This window comes from Stigmatopora nigra, chromosome 5 (genome assembly GCF_051989575.1).
Source record: "Stigmatopora nigra isolate UIUO_SnigA chromosome 5, RoL_Snig_1.1, whole genome shotgun sequence".
NCBI lineage: Eukaryota > Metazoa > Chordata > Actinopteri > Syngnathiformes > Syngnathidae > Stigmatopora > Stigmatopora nigra.
In genome coordinates, this window is record NC_135512.1 from 326,969 (window position 1) to 345,286 (window position 18,318).

The 18,318-nt window shown below is 52.0% G+C and overlaps 4 protein-coding genes across 4 annotated transcripts; 2 read left to right on the forward strand and 2 right to left on the reverse strand.

The window, feature by feature from the left end:
• Positions 1-128: 128 nt before the first annotated feature.
• Positions 129-3,216, forward strand: phb2b (prohibitin 2b). Its single transcript, XM_077717896.1, has 10 exons — positions 129-253; positions 1,054-1,189; positions 1,249-1,333; positions 1,404-1,483; positions 1,548-1,732; positions 1,813-1,942; positions 2,062-2,165; positions 2,251-2,328; positions 2,415-2,494; positions 2,941-3,216. Exons 1-10 carry the CDS (start codon positions 233-235, stop codon positions 2,960-2,962), a joined length of 921 nt encoding a protein of 306 aa, XP_077574022.1. The 5' UTR covers positions 129-232; the 3' UTR covers positions 2,963-3,216.
• A 2,935-nt stretch (positions 3,217-6,151) lies between these two features.
• Positions 6,152-7,791, forward strand: LOC144196785 (uncharacterized). Its single transcript, XM_077717218.1, has 5 exons — positions 6,152-6,391; positions 6,957-7,025; positions 7,093-7,180; positions 7,366-7,472; positions 7,580-7,791. The coding sequence occupies exons 1-5, from the start codon at positions 6,347-6,349 to the stop codon at positions 7,616-7,618; spliced, it is 348 nt and encodes a 115-aa protein (XP_077573344.1). The 5' UTR covers positions 6,152-6,346; the 3' UTR covers positions 7,619-7,791.
• A 267-nt stretch (positions 7,792-8,058) lies between these two features.
• Positions 8,059-12,485, reverse strand: lrrc40 (leucine rich repeat containing 40). Its single transcript, XM_077716817.1, has 15 exons — positions 12,221-12,485; positions 11,559-11,740; positions 11,383-11,456; positions 11,186-11,315; positions 10,755-10,878; positions 10,546-10,685; positions 10,299-10,471; positions 10,119-10,209; positions 9,785-9,830; positions 9,614-9,716; positions 9,427-9,534; positions 9,249-9,356; positions 9,099-9,176; positions 8,829-9,017; positions 8,059-8,326 (listed from the first exon to the last, which is right to left on the reverse strand). The coding sequence occupies exons 1-15, from the start codon at positions 12,438-12,440 to the stop codon at positions 8,191-8,193; spliced, it is 1,902 nt and encodes a 633-aa protein (XP_077572943.1). The 5' UTR covers positions 12,441-12,485; the 3' UTR covers positions 8,059-8,190.
• Positions 12,486-12,647: 162 nt separating this feature from the next.
• lonp1 (lon peptidase 1, mitochondrial) lies at positions 12,648-18,146 on the reverse strand. Its single transcript, XM_077716816.1, has 20 exons — positions 17,594-18,146; positions 17,169-17,257; positions 16,980-17,099; positions 16,717-16,852; positions 16,519-16,653; positions 16,215-16,276; positions 16,007-16,136; positions 15,841-15,924; positions 15,706-15,774; positions 15,363-15,514; positions 15,153-15,291; positions 14,781-14,959; positions 14,552-14,639; positions 14,164-14,403; positions 13,949-14,089; positions 13,697-13,862; positions 13,531-13,614; positions 13,308-13,435; positions 13,069-13,233; positions 12,648-12,988 (listed from the first exon to the last, which is right to left on the reverse strand). The coding sequence occupies exons 1-20, from the start codon at positions 18,107-18,109 to the stop codon at positions 12,827-12,829; spliced, it is 2,985 nt and encodes a 994-aa protein (XP_077572942.1). The 5' UTR covers positions 18,110-18,146; the 3' UTR covers positions 12,648-12,826.
• Between the last annotated feature and the right edge of the window lie 172 nt (positions 18,147-18,318).

Below are 18,318 nucleotides of genomic sequence, written 5' to 3' on the forward strand. Positions count from 1 at the left end.
AAACCACGTAGTGGAAATAAATACACCTGACTAATTACTATAGCGTTAAAATAGTATAGTGTTTTGCGTCAGTCATCCTCCAGCGTAACGCCAGTGTAGTACTACGTATTTGGCTGTTGAGAAAATGACGCTGACGCTATCGAACTGCATTTCCCAGCAGCCTTTGCGAGCCAGGGCCAAGTCTCGACCTTGTGTCTCTTTTTCACGGTGTAACGGCGTGACGTGAGGCGGCATGGCTAACAAGGAGCCCAGTGTAAGTCAGAGTCTTTGAAGCTTTTTCTTTCGTCTGTGGTAAAATGTTGCGTCGCTTCGCTCCGTCCTTTACGTTCGCGTCAAAGCCGTCATTTCGGCGCTAATGTCTCAAACGCGGCGTTCGTTGAAAAGCTCCTCTTATAACACACAGGCTAGCTAGGTAGCTAGCCGCTTTGGCATAGTACTACGTACAGGCGCATCCAAGCTAGCTAGCGCTTGAATGCGGCTATACTAAGCATGCTAGTTAGCAAGTGGCTTTGCTAAGCTGCGCGATGCAGAACTTTGTCAGGGCTTCTAATCAAGGTCACGTCGTTGTTATTCATGTATCAATTCTCTTCTAGCCTTAATACGTCATTTCAGCCTACACATTTAGCAGTGTTTAACCGACTGGTCTTTTTATTGCTCTTGTGTCCTCCTCACGTCTCACGCTTATGAAACTTCATGACTACATTCGTATGACATTTTTACACCGTGCTCAAATGAAAAACGACTCATTTTTGAACCAATGTGGTGTGTCTGACACTTTCAATAGCAGCCAATTACGAACGTCCATTTTGGATCTTGTAGGAACAACCAATCCGAGCTTCTTTTCTCACCCTAAATAAACACTTGAGTGTCATCATTGAGTAGTATTTCTTTTCATGATAATATCTAAATCGCTGATCCTCACGGGGGTCGCTCCTATTGAGAAAAAAAATATATAATTTTGTCAGAAATGATTACATTTAGTGCTTTTAATGCGCTACTAATGAGAGTAGTGCCACTTGAACGCCAGCTGACGGCTGAATTTTTCCCCACCAGCGATTGGTCCAGAGCCTGCGGGACATGATGGGTCGCATGGCGGGCTCGTCGGGCGGCCGGGGCGCCGGACTCGGGATGAAACTGCTGCTGGGAGCGGGCGCCTTGGCCTACGGCGTCAAAGAAGCCACCTACACGGGTACGTGTCTCACTTTATTTCCCTTTCAAAGCTCCGTCTCATTCGAAGCTTTTACGCAGTGGAGGGCGGACACCGAGCGGTGGTCTTCAACCGGGTCGGCGGTATGCAGATGGACACGGTGCTGGCCGAGGGCCTCCATTTCAGGTAGGCGTCGTCCTGGCGAGCGCCATCTCCACCCACCGCCGCCGCCGATCTCCCATCCGTCCATCCTCAGGATCCCGTGGTTCCAGTACCCCATCATCTACGACATCCGAGCCAAGCCCCGCAAAATCTCCTCGCTGACGGGTAGCAAAGGTAAGTTAGTTAGAACGGGTCGGCCATGGCGAGACGCAGAGTGACCACGGGCACCGGCCATCAGACCTCCAGATGGTGAACATCGCCGTGCGAGTCCTGTCCCGGCCCATGGCGTCCAACCTGCCCATCATGTACCAGCGTCTGGGCAAGGACTACGACGAGCGCGTGCTACCGTCCATCGTCAACGAGGTCCTCAAGTCGGTGGTGGCCAAGTTTAACGCCTCGCAGCTCATCACGCAGAGAGCGCAGGTTGGGGAAGGCCGGCGTCGGTCGGCCGTCTGTCTCCGCCACCCGGCCCTCTTGCAACCGTGGCCTCCCGCAACCACCAGGTGTCGCTGTTGGTGCGCCGGGAGCTGTACGACCGCGCCAAGGACTTCAACATCATCTTGGACGACGTGTCCATCACGGAGCTGAGCTTCAGTAGCCAATACACGGCCGCCGTGGAGGCCAAGCAAGTCGGTACGTTGCTTTTCTTACGCAAGCGACATATTCATCTTTCTTGCTCATCTAGTTGTTTGTGGCTGCTGCTAACAAATCCCTAAAGTTATGCCAATTTATTTTGTTGTTGTTGCTTTTAGCTCAACAAGAAGCCCAGAGGGCCCAGTTCTACGTGGAGAAAGCCAAACAAGACCAGAGGCAGAAGATCATCCAAGCCGAGGGAGAAGCCGAGGCCGCCAGGATGGTAAACAAATGCCTTCAAATTGCCTCCTCTTTCTCCTATTGGGCGGATTTTTCAACTTGAATTTGGATCCCGCCTTGTGTTTGAGCTGGGACAAGCCGTGACCAAGAACCCGGGTTACCTGAAGCTCCGCCGCATCCGAGCCGCCCAAACTATCGCCAAGACGGTCAGTCGGTCTTTGCTCATCTGTGGCCCGCCCTTTTTTTTTTTTTTTGTTGGTGTGGTAGTGACAATGCGCCCTCCGTCCACTAGGTGTCCACGTCGCAGAACAAAGTTTACCTGAACGCCGACAATTTGGTCCTCAACCTGCAGAACCAGCCCTTGTTCGACAAGTAAGCTCCTCGCCGTTTTGTTTGTTGGGCCGAGACCGGATTGGACGTCTAGCAGCGTGCGTCAATGGTAGCCATTGTTGCCCTATGAAGGTTTCCAAAAAAAATCTAAATGCAATTCAGAATTCATCTGCTGACACTTTTCATATTTTTAGCTCACGGGTAAGCGTGGAGCCATATGCATCCATTGAAACAGCCTCATGTGTGCGCCATACCACCCCACGCTAAAGGGTTAAAGACAAAGAGAAAGGAGCTCCCAGGGTGCGCGTCCACTTTTGGCCACTAGATGGTGCCAAAGATGTGGACCCCAAACACTGAAAGGGAACATTTAGCCAAGTGGATTATTCTCTTCATTTGGATCTCTAAATCCAAATAATATGCTCGTGTTGGCGGATTTCCACTGTTTAATTTTCTAAACGCCTGTCCCCACTTTTTTGTCTTTTTTCCAGTCTGTCGGGCGTGAAAAAGTGATCACGTTGGCGACACAAGATGGGAAGAAATATTTCTTTATCTTTTTTTTTCTCTTTGTTTGGTCATTTTTTCTATGAATGAGTTATTTCGCCGTCCAACTGGGACGTCTCGCGGCGGACTCGTTTGGGCCAAAGACGATCCAACGTCCGTCACGGGCCCAAAAAAAATGAAGATGGGGCACGCGGTGGAATTTCCGGGATGAGACTGGCTGCTTAACTTGTGCGTTAATAAAGTAAACGTTCCAACAAACAAAAGGCGGCAAGCTTCTGTTGTTGTTTTTTTAATTCATTTTCCCCCTGGCTAGCGGCCAGCCGGATCTGGTTCCGGTTCTTCAAGCGCAACCGGTAAACGGCCAGCGGCGTGCCGCGCCTCGTCTCAAAGCGCCGCCGCTGCCGCCGTCGGAATTTGGACGGACGTGTCTGAACGTGGCGGCGACTGTTCAGCCACGGTTCAGTTTCCACGGAAATTTTTATTTTTTTATTTACATTTTGCTAACTGACAATCCAAAGATTGTCCACTTTTCAAAGTAGCGAAAGACCATTTTCTCTTGGTTTTCTTTTTTATGTGAATTAAAAAAAATTCAAATGAATAATTTTAGAACAAGATGAATTGTGACAGCAGACTGCTGGACGATAAGCCATTTTGCCATTTCAAAAAGACTAAGTCATCTTTCCCATAAATAAAAACAAGCGGGTGTAGTGAATCGTTTCCAATAATCACTAAGTCAAGTGTGGTGACTTGAAAGTGGAGAGGCTTGTTGACGGGACTGTCGCCGACTGGGCGGGCGGGCGGGCGTCCGTCGGGTGGACGCCAAAGCGTATTTCACCCGTTTGTTTCCTTGAATGAAAGCTTCCAATGACTTTTCCCACTAAGTAAGAACTGGGAGTGAAAAGAGTCAAAACGACAAATACTACTGCTAAATCCTGTGGAATGTTGACCCAGTGGATAAGTCATCAGTCTGCCACTTCTGTGGTCCTGGGTTCAAGTCCGAGCGCATGCAAAGATTTTCCCACTAGTATTCAGTTCAAAGTATAAGTATTGATGGCTAAGTGTCTAAGTGTTCAGTGGTGGATGAAGCATTTTGTCCAAAAAATGACTAAGTGTTTCACCCCGTTTCCATGGATAAAACGTTTCAACACCTATGTATAAGTGGGGCACGAGTTGGTGTAGTGGGTTGCACACTCGCCTTTGCACCGAGAGAACGTGAGTTCGCTTCCCGGTGTCGGCGGTTCACTGACCAAGCAAGCGGTCGAGGGTCGGCCGTAGGCCGACCCGAGAACGCCTTTCGCAATACAGGTCCATCAAGTGTCTTCCGAACTGCCGAAGGCAGTTCGGAATATAACCTTTTACTGAAAAGTATGACAAAGTGTTTAATAAAAATTAAAAAGTTTTTCTTTTTTTTTTTCTCCTTATTCCATTTTCAGTGGTTTCAGCCAAAGGACGACAGCGGGAATCGTACCCAGGTCTCCCAGACAGGAGTCCTGTGCACTAACCTCTGCGCCAACCAGGTGGCTACACTTTCCTCTGTCATCATTTGACTTTCTTGAGTACAAGTCCAGAGAAACAATTAAGGGAAAATGATGTGTCCCAACCGGGATTCGAACCCAGGTCTCCCCGACGAGAGTCTAGTGACTTAACCTCTGCGCAAACCAAGTGACTACACTTTCCTATGAAATCATTTGAGGGTCTTGACTACAAGAAACAGAAACAACTAAGTGGGAAAAAGTGTCCCAACCGGGATTTGAACCCAAGTCTCCCAGACGAGAGACACGTGAGTTAACCTCTACACCATTCTAGCATTCTAGGCTGACTGGACACTCTAAATTGCCCATAGCTGCGATTGGTTGTCCTCTGGCGCGGCTATTGTCACTATTCGTTTCAAATGTGAGCCATCATCATCATCATCATCATCTATTCGTGGATTCCTTTTTTGACCCCCTTTCTAGGTCAAACCAATGCACAGGTGAGAATGTCGCCCTCTGGCGTTCTCATCTAAAAGCTCAGTTTCGTTGACACTGGTGTTTCCTTTCGATGGCAACGTTAGCCACGTTAGCAAGGAACCGAAACTGGTCCATTTGAGCGCCTAACTGGGAGGAAAAAGACGCCAAAGCTGTCGGGAAATCCGCTTCCTGGTTGGACGACCAATCGGCGGCGTCAGCTTGACGTTTGACTCTTCGAACGCCATGAGGGCGAGCCGAGCCGCCATTGCGGTGAGGAGGGCTCCCTATTAAACACGGCTTTGGGGCGCCATCTTGGTGTGGTCTTTCTTAGAAAAAGGAGCTGAGGGGGCGACTGTTGGTCTTTTTCGGACGTTTTTGCGTCGAGTTCGGAGGGCTGATATGGCCTCGTAGTAACGTCCGCCCGCCCGCCCCCTTCGTACAATCACGTGCAGACGCGGAGGCAGTCTCAGACAGAGAGAGAGAGAGAGAGAGAGAGAGAGAGGGAGGGAGGGACGCCAGCCTTCTAAAGAAAACGTTTGACTTGACTGGAAGGCAAACGTGACGTCAGAGCAGAGAGTAACGTGTGCACAATTGACAAAGCTCCTCTTCTATTTTAAAGGAAAAGAAAATGACATCTCTGGAGCCTAAAATCAACATGCTCTTGATTTGGGGTCATCTCCAGGTCACTATGTCTTCCTTTTGGGGCCCCGCCTATTGTTTAGGGGCGGGGCTTCCAGCTCACTTGCTGATTTTTCACCCAGTCTCCATCCAATCAATTCCTGTCGACGATGGGCCATTTCTGGGTCCCTTCCTTTTCATCTTGGGACATTTTTTAAAGTTTGGGCCACTTCCTGTTGACTTTAGAGGTATCCTGTGCTGAATTTCCCAAGTATGTGATGAATACAGTTGAATCTAATTATTTAATCAAGCTCATTTCGGATTGAATCCCTATTGATTTCACTTCCTGTTGAATTTAGGTCATTCCACTTCTTGATGATTGTGGGAGGAGCGACGATATTTTTATCAATTTGACCCAAAATCTGCCAAATAACCTATGCTTAGTGGATGGAGGTCCATTGGGGGTGAAGGACAGGGAGGGTTGGCAGAGTGAGCGTGCATGGGCGTCACTCTTGCTCTTGCTTGCAACAAGGGAGGCGCGTCCTTTCTTTTCCGACAGCCAATCAGCTGGCGAGTTGGGCCCCAATTGGATGTGTCCTCCTTCCTGTTGGCTCCGCCCCTTCGCCTTTAAAACCCAGCAAGGGCAGCGCGAAGGGGGCGGGTGCACGCGCGCGCACGAAGCTAAACTACTAGTAGCGCCTTTTTTTTCTTTTTGTCGATCTTCATCATCCGCCTCCTCCTCTTCCTCATCCTGCCTTCCTGTCAGCCGCGTAGTTGGAGCCATTTGACATTTTTCCTTCCTTCCTTCCTTCCTCCAAAGACGAACATGGCGGACAGCAAAGTGGAGGGAAACGCCGAAATCAGCGCCAAGGTGAGACGCGCGCATGCACGCACGCACGCACGCACGTGGACACTATTGTTATCAATGAGTGAAGGGAAATGCGCGGGCACGCGTCTGAATCGAAGAAAAAAGAATGAAAATCATTATTAGCATTATTAACATCATTAGAGAGAAGACGGTGCTCAAGCACCCCCTTGAAAAAAAAGCTTGCCTGCCCGCGGGCTAAGGACGCCTCGGCGCCAGACGTCGCGCTCGCTCGGCGCACGCACGCACGCACGCGCACGGAAGCTGCATCCTGTCTTTCTGTCTGGCGGAGCAAGACGGCAACGAAGAAGGTGGCCACCAGGCGGCGCCAGACTTGGAATCAAAAGTAGGGCGAGACGCTGTTAGGTGACGAGGGCGAGGCATGCTGTGAGTTGGAGTCTGTACACCTTTTTGATACGATCCCTTTGAGTGTTGGACCACTTGATTGGCTGTCGTCCCTCCCACTTTGAAGGGATTGGACGACCGAGGCGGAGGAATTCAAGCCAAGGTTGCGTTCGGGTGTCGCCGAAGCAAACCGACTTTTGAGCTCCTCCCTCTGTCTGTCGTGCAGGAGCTGAAGGAGAAGAAAACAGTGGAGGCGGAGAAGAGTCCAGATGACGCCACTGCCAATGGGAAAAAGGTGCCCGAACTTGTTGCCTGTTTAAAAAAAAAAAAAAAGTTGATTCTATTTGAATTCAAATTTTTAGGACCAGGAGAACGGCGAGCGGGACAACCGGGTGGCCCGGGAACAAGTCAACGACGACCGGGACGTGGGGGACGAGGACGACGGAGACGGTATGTGCCAGCCAATCGCAGTCCTTTGTTGTATTTGAGTCAAATTGAAAGTGAAAGATTAAAAAATAAAAAATGGTTTCCTCCCGCGAGGATGACTATTTCAAAAGAAAAAGTTGGGGCCAAAAATACAAATAGATGAGATTTTTTCAACTTGATGAAAAATGTCAATCATGGTGATATGACAGGTGAGGAGGAAGAGGAGGAAGAGGAGCTAGAAGAAGAAGAAGAAGAGGACGAAGACGACGAGCCCGCTGGGAAGAGGACCCTCGGCCATGATGACGAAGACAAACAGGTTAGTTTTGCCATTGGGAAACAATGGGATTTTCAAAATAAGATTTTCAAATTTCAACCTTTTGAAGCGGGCAAAGACACAAATGATGAAATGTTTGCGTCCGACAGGAACCAGCGTCGCGAAAGAAGCAGAAGACGGACAAGTAGACGGACGGACGGATGGCCAAAAGACAATTTCTTGACATTTTCTATTTTTGTATATATTGATTGCTCAACCTCCCACGCAGTTTTTTTTTTTTTTTTTTTTGTGGTGGACCAGCTAACGTTTCATAGCGTCTTTTGTCCGTCCCGCGTCCTCGACAAATAAACCCATGCTTGGATCTTTGGAGTCTCTTTACTTACTGGTGCCTTACGTTTATGCCCCCCCCCCCCCCCACTCCAAACTAAGCTAAAAAAAGCTTTAGGCTCCTCCCACTTGAAACTCAAAAATGCTTTAAACAAGTTGTGACTTGAATGTCAGTGCATTGACTCTAATGGGAAGGCTGCCCCCACCAAGATGGCCGCCCTCAGGCCACCAAAGCGCTAATCGTTAGCAGGTGTGCGTGCGTGCGTGCGTGCGTGGTGGCCAATGAACGAAGCAACGAGCCTGCAATGAGAAAAGAAGCTTTTATAATGACAAAGTTAGCACTATCACCAGATTGCCGTCACAATAAGGAAAGTTGAAAATGTTGAAATGATAACCCGTGTTATTGATAGGCGCTTCTGTGCCGGGGGCGTGGCTACGAGGACGCCGCCGTCAAAGTGTGCTGGTCGGCGGGGATGCGGTCGCGCAGGTACTCCATCACGGCGTCCGTTCCCTTGGCCACGATGGCGGCTCGCGGCGTCCGGAAAGGGTTGCCCTCCAGCTTCAGGCATCTGTCCAAACACAAGTGCAAAATGCTAGTTTAGCTAGCTAGTCATTCTACGTGGCATGTTAGCCCGCGACGGAGAGAAAGATAAACAGGGAGCCACCCGGACGGAAATGGCACTGGATCAACGGGAACGGATGCTAAAAATGGTCACGTGACTTGGAATGGAAATGAAATGGACAGGAAGTGACCCCATAAATCAACAGGAAGTGAGCTAAAAAAAAATCATCCGAAAGTGAGTGACCCAAATTGAACAGGAAGCAACTCGGACTAAGACCATTGGAAAATCAGCCCAAACGGACAAGAAGTGATTGAAAAGCAGCAGGAAGTGACCTAGGAATGTCCCAAAATCAACAGGAAGTGGTCAAAATGACTTGCAAATGAATTTGAAGAATGGAAAGAAAGGGACTCTGAATCAACAAGTCATTCCAACACAACACAAGGAAGTCAGTCAAAAGTTTAACCGGAAGTGGCCCAAACACGGACAGGAAGCCACCCAGTCCGCCTACCTGAGCGACGTACAGAGACCCAGCCGAGGAGGCACGTTGAGCAGGTCGTTGTTGGACAGGTCCAGCGTGGACAGGCGACTCAGGGCCATCAAGCGGTCGGGATCCAGATGGCCGCCCACCTGGTTGTTGCCCAGCAGGATGCTTTCCAGCGACGGCATGTGGTACAAAACTTCCGGGAAGGCACTGAACCTTAGGGGAGGCGGGCGGAGCCACGGACGTTAATATGGGCGGAGCCACGGACGTTTAGCCCGGCCCCAACAAGACACTTACTTGTTGTAGTTGAGGACGACAGAGTGAAGTTTGCTCAGGTTCTTCAACTGGGACGGCAAATCCCTCAGCTGGTTGTTCCTGAAAGAAATCAACCAGCGCTAACTTTAGCCACCAAGCTAGCTCGACACCCTTTGCTATGGAATAAGTGACCTGAGGTCCAGGTGCAGCAGGTTTGGCAAAGAGCAGAGGAGTTGGCAGGCGTTCAGCCGATTGAAGGCCAGGTTCAAGTCCGTCAGGCAATCTCGCATCTCGGCCAGCCTGCAAACGGGTGGCTGTCAATGAGGGGGGTGACGTTCCAACGGCCCGTTTCTCGCCCACCCGCTCTCACCTGGGCGGCACTTGGCTCAGGAGGTTCTTGCTAAAGTCGACGGAGGTGACGGCCACGTCGGCGGCCGCCGCAAACAGCTGCTCCGGGATGCTTTCCGCCTTCCTGTCGCTAAAACACAGTCACAAGCTACTAACCTCTTTCATTCATTCATTCGATGTCCGCCATTTTTCACATCTCTTCCACTGACCTGTACGTCAACGACTTGAGCGCTTTGACGTTGCGGACGTCCACCACAGCCTGGCTGGGCAGCGTCATGGCGGTGGGCGTGTCCACGGCGCCGTCGGGCTCCTCTACGGGAGGGGCAAAGGCTCAAAAGGTCATTGGGCGAGACGCCGTTGAAAAATAGCAGCCAACCTACCTTTGATTCTTCCTCTCAGGTACTGGAGAATTTCCTTGGTGCCTTTCTGAAAGAAACCGGGAGTTACTAGTTTGTTTTCCAAAAAAAGCCTTGCAGGGGGTGCTGGAGCCCGTTCCAGCTCACTACTACATGCAGTAGGAGGAGGAGGAGTCACATCTGGGAAAGAGCCCCCTCCCACGCTCAAGCACGGCTACCAAAAATCAGAAAAGTCCTTAGTGCACTTCATTTGCTGATTGGGTGCTGCCGTCAAGTGGATGGGAGTGGTAGTGCAGTGACATGATCGAACTTTCGAATAAGTAACGTCAATGGTCGGCGGGAGAGGAGGACGACTTACGGTCAGGAGGTCCCTCCGGATCCCCCGCAGAGGATTTCCCTCCAGGAGCAGGATGTTGAGGTCGGGGAGGAGAGCGAGCCAAGCGGGCAGTCTGGGAGGCAAAGTCAGGAGAGATATGCCGGCGAGACGGCTCATCCAGCGTCCGCGGCGGCCGCGGCGGCCGCGGCGAGCGCAACGTACGTGCCGATGTCGTTATTGGTGAGGTCGAGGCGCGTGAGCCCCACCAGCGCCGCCAGTTGCTCGGGCAGCGTCCGGATCTTGTTGTCCCGCAGCTCCAGGACAGAGAGGGCGCTCCAGTCGGACGCCTGTTCGCCCGAAACGCTCTCCAGCTGGTTGTTGCCCACGTACAGCTCCTACGCCGAGGGGCGGGGGTCAAATGGCGTGGCCATCGGCCATAAAGTCACGGGGGGAAACCCGTTTTTCCGACCTTGAGTTTGGGAGCACGCAGCGGCGGGAGTTGTCGCAACTTGTTGTGGCGCAAGTACAGCTGCTCCAGGGCGGCCATTTGCGAGAGGCAGGCGGGAAGGTGGCTCAGCTGGTTGCCGCTGCAGTCCAGCAGCTTCACGTCTGGTGCCGGCCAGTAAAGCAGCCATGACTCGTTTTTTTTCCGGGCAGAAGACCAAGAAAATGACTCACTGGTGAGCAGCGCCAGGCTTTCGGGCAGACGGATCAGCTTGTTGCGGCACAGCTGCAGATTCTGTAGCCGGCCCACTCGACCCAAGCCGGACGGGAGCTCCGTCAGAAGGTTGTCGGAGAGGTCCTGTGACACGTGAGATGGATGACATTAATGACAGAGTCGCTTGGCGATTGCTTGTTCGTATTGTATCCGTTTTTGAAAGAATAGCAGCGCCATGGCCAGAGTTTGATGGTTGTCGTGGAAACTATACCATACCCTCTTTTCCTATAGAAAGACTGAGCCACTGTCCATTCAGAGAGAATTGCGAGGACGACAGACAATGTGCAATTCACGGCTGCTGGAACTCTGGTATTAAACCTATTTCTTATTAAATTGATCTCACTTTTTCTCTCTTTCTATTTTTGGGGTCTAGGCGCATGGGGGTACCCACCAGTTGGGTGAGGGCCTCCAGTTGTCCTATCTCCTCGGGTAGGGCCTCCAGGAGGTTCTGTTGTAGCGTCAGGCTGCGGAGCTTCTTCAGGGAGAACAGCTCCACTGGCAAACTCTTCAACTGGTTGTGGCTGACAAAAACAAAACAAAAAAAAGGTGTTAGCATCCGGCACACCTTGGCGGGGACCCGTGACTCACCTGAGTCGCAGTTCCTGAAGATCTCGCAGCTCCCCCAAAGCGGTGGGAAGCGTCTGCAGTCGGTTGTCGTGCAGCTGTGGTCGACCACACATTAGCCATCGTGTCAATTCAAAAAAATGCCAAGCTGGATTTTTTGAAGTGACTCATTGGATCGGGCGTCTGAGGGCGAGACGTACGTCCAACGTGGCGAGCGCCGGCAGCAGTCGAATGTCTTCGGACAGGCCGCTCAGACGATTGGAAGACAGCAGCAACTTGGTGAGGTCCGTCTGCTCCCACCAGCGATCCGAAGACGAGAAGGACGCGTCGCCGCGCGCCTCCTCGGGCGTGTCCACGTTCAGGCGGTACACGTTGGCGGGGACTTGTGGACAAGAAGAAGAAGAAGAAAAAAAAATGTGTTTATGCTTGGTTGGGGGTGACACGAGTCGCAAGTCTTACGAGCGTTGACCTCATTTTTTTTGGCTCTGTCATAAAATGGCCGACATTCGATAACGGAGCTATGTGATATCAAACAAACAACTCTCATCGTCTGTTAGTTGTTGTTTTTTTTTAACTGAAATAGTATATCAAAAGATTAAATAATGCAACATTTTTAAAATAAGGTGGCTTGGTCAAAAATACATCTAATCCATATTAATGACATTATATACCAGCAAGGAAAACATTTCATCGTTTTAACAGCTTTCTTCTTTTTTGAGACAGGTATAGACTGTATGTGCAAACATTCAATTTCAACATATAGTTTTCCCCTCACAAAACATTGAAAATAGTCAACAAAAGACGAATAACCAGGTTAGTTTTCGTTTGCTTTGAAGTTTAGCTAGTTGGGAAGAAGGCGTACCTTCTGTAAGGTTCCGACTGGTCAAGTTAAGACTTCCGCTTTTCCGGGCCGCTCGAAGGAGGCCGTACGGGACTGTTGCTTCACTTTTAGGGGCCTTAAAGCCCCGCAGGGAGTCCACAGTCTCCTGCTGCGCGCCCCTCAAACGAGACATTTGATTTTTTTCCTTTGCTAGCAAAACGCTGCTCTCCCTCTCCCGCTCACAGGTTATCGCTTCCGGCATCTGCCTGTTCGTTCGTCACTTCCGTCTTACGTCATCTGACATTGACAGTCGGAGGACAGCTGCTAACGCTTTCTTTTAGAAGCGTCTTTTGTATGTGTATTCATTTTGACTGTTGTATTTATTTAATTTATTGATCTTTTGTATCTTTTATTATGATAAAAGTGGCTTACTAAGTGTTTTTAATTCAAAGGAATTAATAAAAAAAGGTAACTTTTCGTAGAATATATTTAATGAATTATACATTGACAACAATACATCATAAAAAGAATAATACATCTCTCAACGCGCTTGTCCGCAGCCGAGCATTATGGGAGGCGGCCACGCCCTCCAATCCCAACCGGACGTCCGTATCAAAAGTGGGCCGCCGTCAATGGCGGCGAATGGAATTAAGACGACGGTGGCGGCGGCGGGAAGACCACCGGGTAGATCTGGCTGTAGTGGTCCACAAAATGCACCTCCAGACCTTCCGTGATGTAGTCGGCCAGGTCCGAGAAGTCCTTCTTGTTCTCCGCCGGCAGGACCATGCACGTCACCCCGGCGCGTCGGGCCTGAGCGCCAAAAAATGCCGATACATAAATGGCAAAATGTCGAGATGGCCGCCCGGTTAACGGTAAAACGCCCGTCCTACCGCGATGGTTTTCTCCTTGATGCCCCCCACGGGAAGGATCTTCCCCGTCAGCGACACCTCGCCCGTCATGGCCACGTCGGGGCGAACCGGGCGAGCTCTGGCCAGCGACAGCAGGGCCGTGACGATGGTGCAGCCGGCGCTGGGGCCGTCCTTGGGCGTGGCCCCCTGGCCAGATATCAAAAGGTCAGAGGTGTGGGCGGAGCCGGAGACACCCCCGCACCTCGTCTCCCGGCCGGCACCTCGGGGACGTGAAGATGCAGGTGAGAGTTGACCAGGAAGTGGTTGTCCGGTTCCTGCTGGCTGAGGAAGGCTCTGGCGAAGGTGGAGGCGATTTGGGCGCTTTCCTTCATCACGTCGCCCAGCTGACCTGAACAGGAAGGGGAAGGGCCATTTGAACGTCACGTTAGCACTTGGCCACTAACGTCACTTGGCAAAATCCCTAATTCGGCGTTTGATCCTGACCCGTCATCTGCAAGGATCCTTCCCCTTTGTCGTCTTTGCGGGCGGGCCGCCGCACGGACGTCTCGATGAAGAGGGTGGAGCCTCCTGCCGCCCCGTGGCACAGTGTTAGCACGTAGCGTGGGCCGGGGAGGGATACGGCGAGAGAGAGATAGAGACGAGAACTGACCCATGGCGGTCCAGGCCAGCCCCATGACCACTCCCGGCGGCGTGACCTCGTACATCCTGTCCACGGTGAAGATGGGCTTCCCCACAAAGTCCTGAAGGTTTTCCGGCGAGACGCCGACCGCCTCCCGTTGCCCGCTGACGATGGAGAAGGCCACTTTGCGGAAGACCTGCCCCGAGGATGGAGACGAGGGAGGGAAAAAGAGCCGAGATGAAGGCGCTACATTTCCTTCCATCTACCGGGGTTTTTGCTCACCTTCTCCACTTGTTTCTGCAGGTTCCTGACGCCGGACTCTCGGCAGTACTGTCGGATGAGCAATCCCAGGGCTTCCGAGGAGATGGAGGCCTTCTCCTCGCTCAGGCCGCACAGCGAGCGCAGTTGAGGAACCAGGTAGCGCTGGACCGGGACCGAAAAAAAATCCCCGTCATCCGGTCGGGTACCCACCCGGGCCGCCGGTCTAGGCGGACTACCTGGGCGATGGCCAGTTTCTCCTGAGCCACGTATCCCGACACGTTGATCATCTCCATGCGGTCTCGGAGCGGTTCCGGGATGGTGTCGGTCACGTTGGCCGTGCAGATGAAGAGGACCTTGGAGAGGTCGACGGGGACGTCCAGGTAGTGGTCCAGGAAGTTGGCGTTCTGCTCGGGGTCCAGCAGCTCCAGCAGAGCCGAGGACGGGTCGCCTTGGTAGCCGCGCCCTATCTTATCCACCTGGAAACATGACACGTTCCGTGAGCCGTCTTTTGAGCCTGCCGTGACCACCATTTTGGATCAAATCCCAGATTTTTTTTTGTTGCTTTTCCCAATTGCAACTTGGACCATCTTCAAACTTCTCCAGCTAAAATGGCGGCCCACCGACCTCGTCTATCAGAACCAGCGGGTTCTCCGTCTTGGTCTTCTTGAGGCACTGGATGATCTTTCCCGGCATGGCGCCCACGTACGTCCTCCTGAGAAAACATTGGCGGAGGTCAGAGAAGGATCCTTGTCTTTACATACCGGTGGTGGGATTGGTCCTTTGTCCCCCCCCCCCACCCCCCCCCCCCCCCCCCGGCGTCGGGCCCGGCCGGACCACCCGTGGCGGCGCCCACCTGTGACCCTTGATTTCCGCCACGTCCGTCATGCCGCCCACGCTGAACCTGAAGTACTCGCGGTTGAGGGCGCGGGCGATGGAGCGGGCGATGGAGGTCTTGCCCACGCCCGGTGGGCCGTAGAAGCAGAGGATCTTGCCCTGGGTGGAGCCTCGCAGCTGACTCACGGCGATGAACTCCTGCCGGGGAAGAGCGGAAGGTCGGCGTCACGTGGGGGATTCGTTTGGGATTCCTTGGGGATTCTTTGGGAGTCGTTGGGGAGTCGGAGTCGTTCGGGAGTCGTTCGGGAGTCGTTGGGGAGTCGTTCGGGAGTCGTTGGGGATTCGTTTGGAATTTGTTTGGGATCCGTTTCCCCCTTCAGCGCAGACTGACCAATATACGCTTCTTGACGTCGTCCATGCCGTAGTGATCTTCTTCCAGGACCTCCCGGGCCCGGTCCAAGGCCAGGTTCTCCTCGCTGTTGGTGCCCCAGGGCATGCTGGTCAGCCAATCCAAGTAGTTGCGAGTCACGCTAAAAAAAAGGCACGTGTGGTTAACGCTGCTCACCGTCTTCGGATTTAGCAAACAAATGTAGCCACTCACTTGAACTCGGACGAGTGGTTGTCCAACAGCGCCATCTTGGCCAGCTCCTCGTCGATGACGTCCATGATGTGTTGAGGGACCGTCCGGTCTTTCAGCCTCTCTCGGAACTTCTCCTCGATGGCCTCCTTGTCCTCCTTCTCCAGACCTAATTCCTGTGCGGGTAAATTAAAAGTGCTGTTTATAATCCGGAAAATACGCTGTATTTTTCTTGTTTTTAATCTTCTACTACAGATGGATTGGACGCTTATCTTCATTCATAACAGGACACAAGTAAGGGCTCTTGAAAATCACAAACGATTTTCCATTTAAAATGTCAATTATTATCATTATTTTTCAGTCCAACCTTTTTAATAATCTTGAGCTGCTCCTGTAGCAAGTACTTCCTGTGCGTCTGTTTGATTTTCTCCTCCACCTGTGACAGAGGCGCATTGGCGTGGGGACGTGGTAGAAAATGGCGCCATTAGCGTTAGCGGCTAACCTCTCGGCCCAGACGCTGCTGCAATTTGCTGAGCTCAAACTCCTTTTTGAGCAGCGACAGCGCTTTGTAAAGACGCTTGGGGATCTGCAAAGAGAGAGAGAGCAAAAAAGGGGCGCCGTCATACCGGAAATGGCCACTTGGCCATCGTTTTGGGAGCCTTACGTACGTTGGTTTCCTCCAGGACGTCCTGCAACTCGTGAGACTCCGCCCCCGTCAGGGCGGCGCCCATGTCGCTCAAGTAGATGGGGTTGTCCACCACGCGCTGGCCCGCCTGCATCATCTGCAGGACTGACTCCCTAAAAAAAATATTCCATATTACAATTTAAGACATTCCCATTTTTCAAAGTAGAAGAAGAAGAAAGGTGAGCTGTTACCTGTAGAGCGGGTTGAGCGCGATGATGTCACGGATGGTCTTGACGATCTCGGCCGTCAGTGCCTGAAGAAAAAGAAAAACACATGAAATAAACAAAAATACTCATCGTAAGTACAGTTATCCTTCAAATATCACGCTTAATGTAGACTACATATGGCCAAAAAAATACAAAAAGTATTTTTTTCTAGTAGCAAAAGTGGTTTCAGCGTGGAATTTCACATTTTTAGGAAGAATTAATAACGGGGAAAAAGTGTCAAAATGGTCAGGCGCTCGGTCGTGACATTTTTTTGTCCCCGCGATCATACCTTGACCTCCTCGGTGACGGTGAAGTTCTCGTGGAGGATGTTGTCCACTTCCACCATGAGGACGCCGTCACTCTCCGACGGTGGCGCGACGTCGGGAGGCGTGGCATCAGAGGGTGTGGCGTCGGCCGGCGCCCCCTGCGGACCGACGGGCTTAACCGCACGTACGCGTAGACGGAGTTGGCGTCGTCGTCGTCTCACTTTGTCCTCCGCCGGCTCGCCCGCCGTTTGGCGCCGACGGCGCTTGGACACGCCTTTGGCCGGGGCTTCTGACTGGGCCTCCGCCTCCTTCTCTTCCTCCTGGAGCTCCGCCTCCAAGCTCTTCGTGATGCGGATCCTGGCCAGGGTGAGGCGGAGTTTTGAACAATTTAGTTGACACCCAAAATGTTTTGGGGAAGAAAAAAAAGATATGTCCATGTTTGGAAACAATTTCTTAACGGGGGGAATCATTTCAATTTCCCAACCTGCGGTGTCCCATGACGATCATCCTCAACTTGTCCCCCAAGTCCTGCATCTCGTGGATCTGCACAAAGGTCCCGGTGGAGTAGACGGCGTCCAGGGACTCCACTACGTCCGACTCGTCGCTGAAAAAATGGGGCCGGTTAGCGGTGGGAAGCTAGGCTAAGGTTGGACGCTAACCCTACGCCACCTACTTGTCATCGGTCTTGAGGAAAACTCCCGCGTAGGGCTGCGCCAGGCCGACTTTTCTCCTCAGGAGCTCCATCAGCTTTTGGTTTTTCACCTGTGACAGTCCCCCAACAACACATCGACCAATCAGATCGACCGTTATATCGACAGTATATTATTGGCATGACAAATCGTGTATTGGCCAGCTAACAAATCGAACGTATATCGCCGTCAATGGCATTAAACGAGTGGAGGTGGACGAGAAACACAAAACTGCATTCATCTAAAATACGTGAGTGCATCTACATTGTACTAAATGACGTAGTATATGCTAGCTAGCTACTCTAGCTACAAGTATGCTAATGTGACAGAAGAGGGTCTGTCCTGGTCAAAGTTTCACTTTTCTTTCGCCCGTTGTTACACAAGTGACATTTCCCGTCCAGCTTCTTACCTCGATAATCTTGATGAATCGGGGGAACACGGGGTTCCTGCTCACGGCAATCAGCGGTACATTGGGGAACACCTCCGGTACCAACATGGGGGTCAGAGCTGTCATCTGAGGTCCTCCGTCCTCACCGCCGCCGCTGCCACCACCACCGGCGCCGGCGGCAGAGTCTTCTCCCCCTGGCCCCCCGCCTTCGCCGCCGTCCTCCCCGGGAAAGCCGGCGTTACTAGCCCGGTTCCCGAAGCTCCTGGACCGGCAGGACGAAGCCGCGAGGACGCCGGAGTGAGTGCCGGTCAGCCGCACGCAGCGACGACGTCTCGCCGTCGCGTCGCCGTGGTAGCGGCGGACCGAGCCGGGGGGGACCACCGCCGCCGACGCCACCGTCGCCCCGGCCGCTGCCGCCGTGTCGCTCTGGCGGAAGCCGAAGCCCAAGGAACCGGGCGGCTGGAGGAGTTCGACGACGCGGGTGGAGTTTCTGTGGAGAAGCCTGGCGGCTCTAATCATCTTCATGTACGCCGCCATGCTGCTCTGGAGCTTTCTACGAGCTCTTTTCCGTCGAAGGTTGATGACGTCAGTGTTGACATTATGAGAGCCGCTTTTTTTGACATTGACGACGTTTGCTTTTCGTTGAAATCAAATGGATACTATATTTTTCAAATATGAAATACAAAGACAAAGCATATTTACAATTATTTATCTTTATATACTACATTGTTGGGAAAATGTCATAG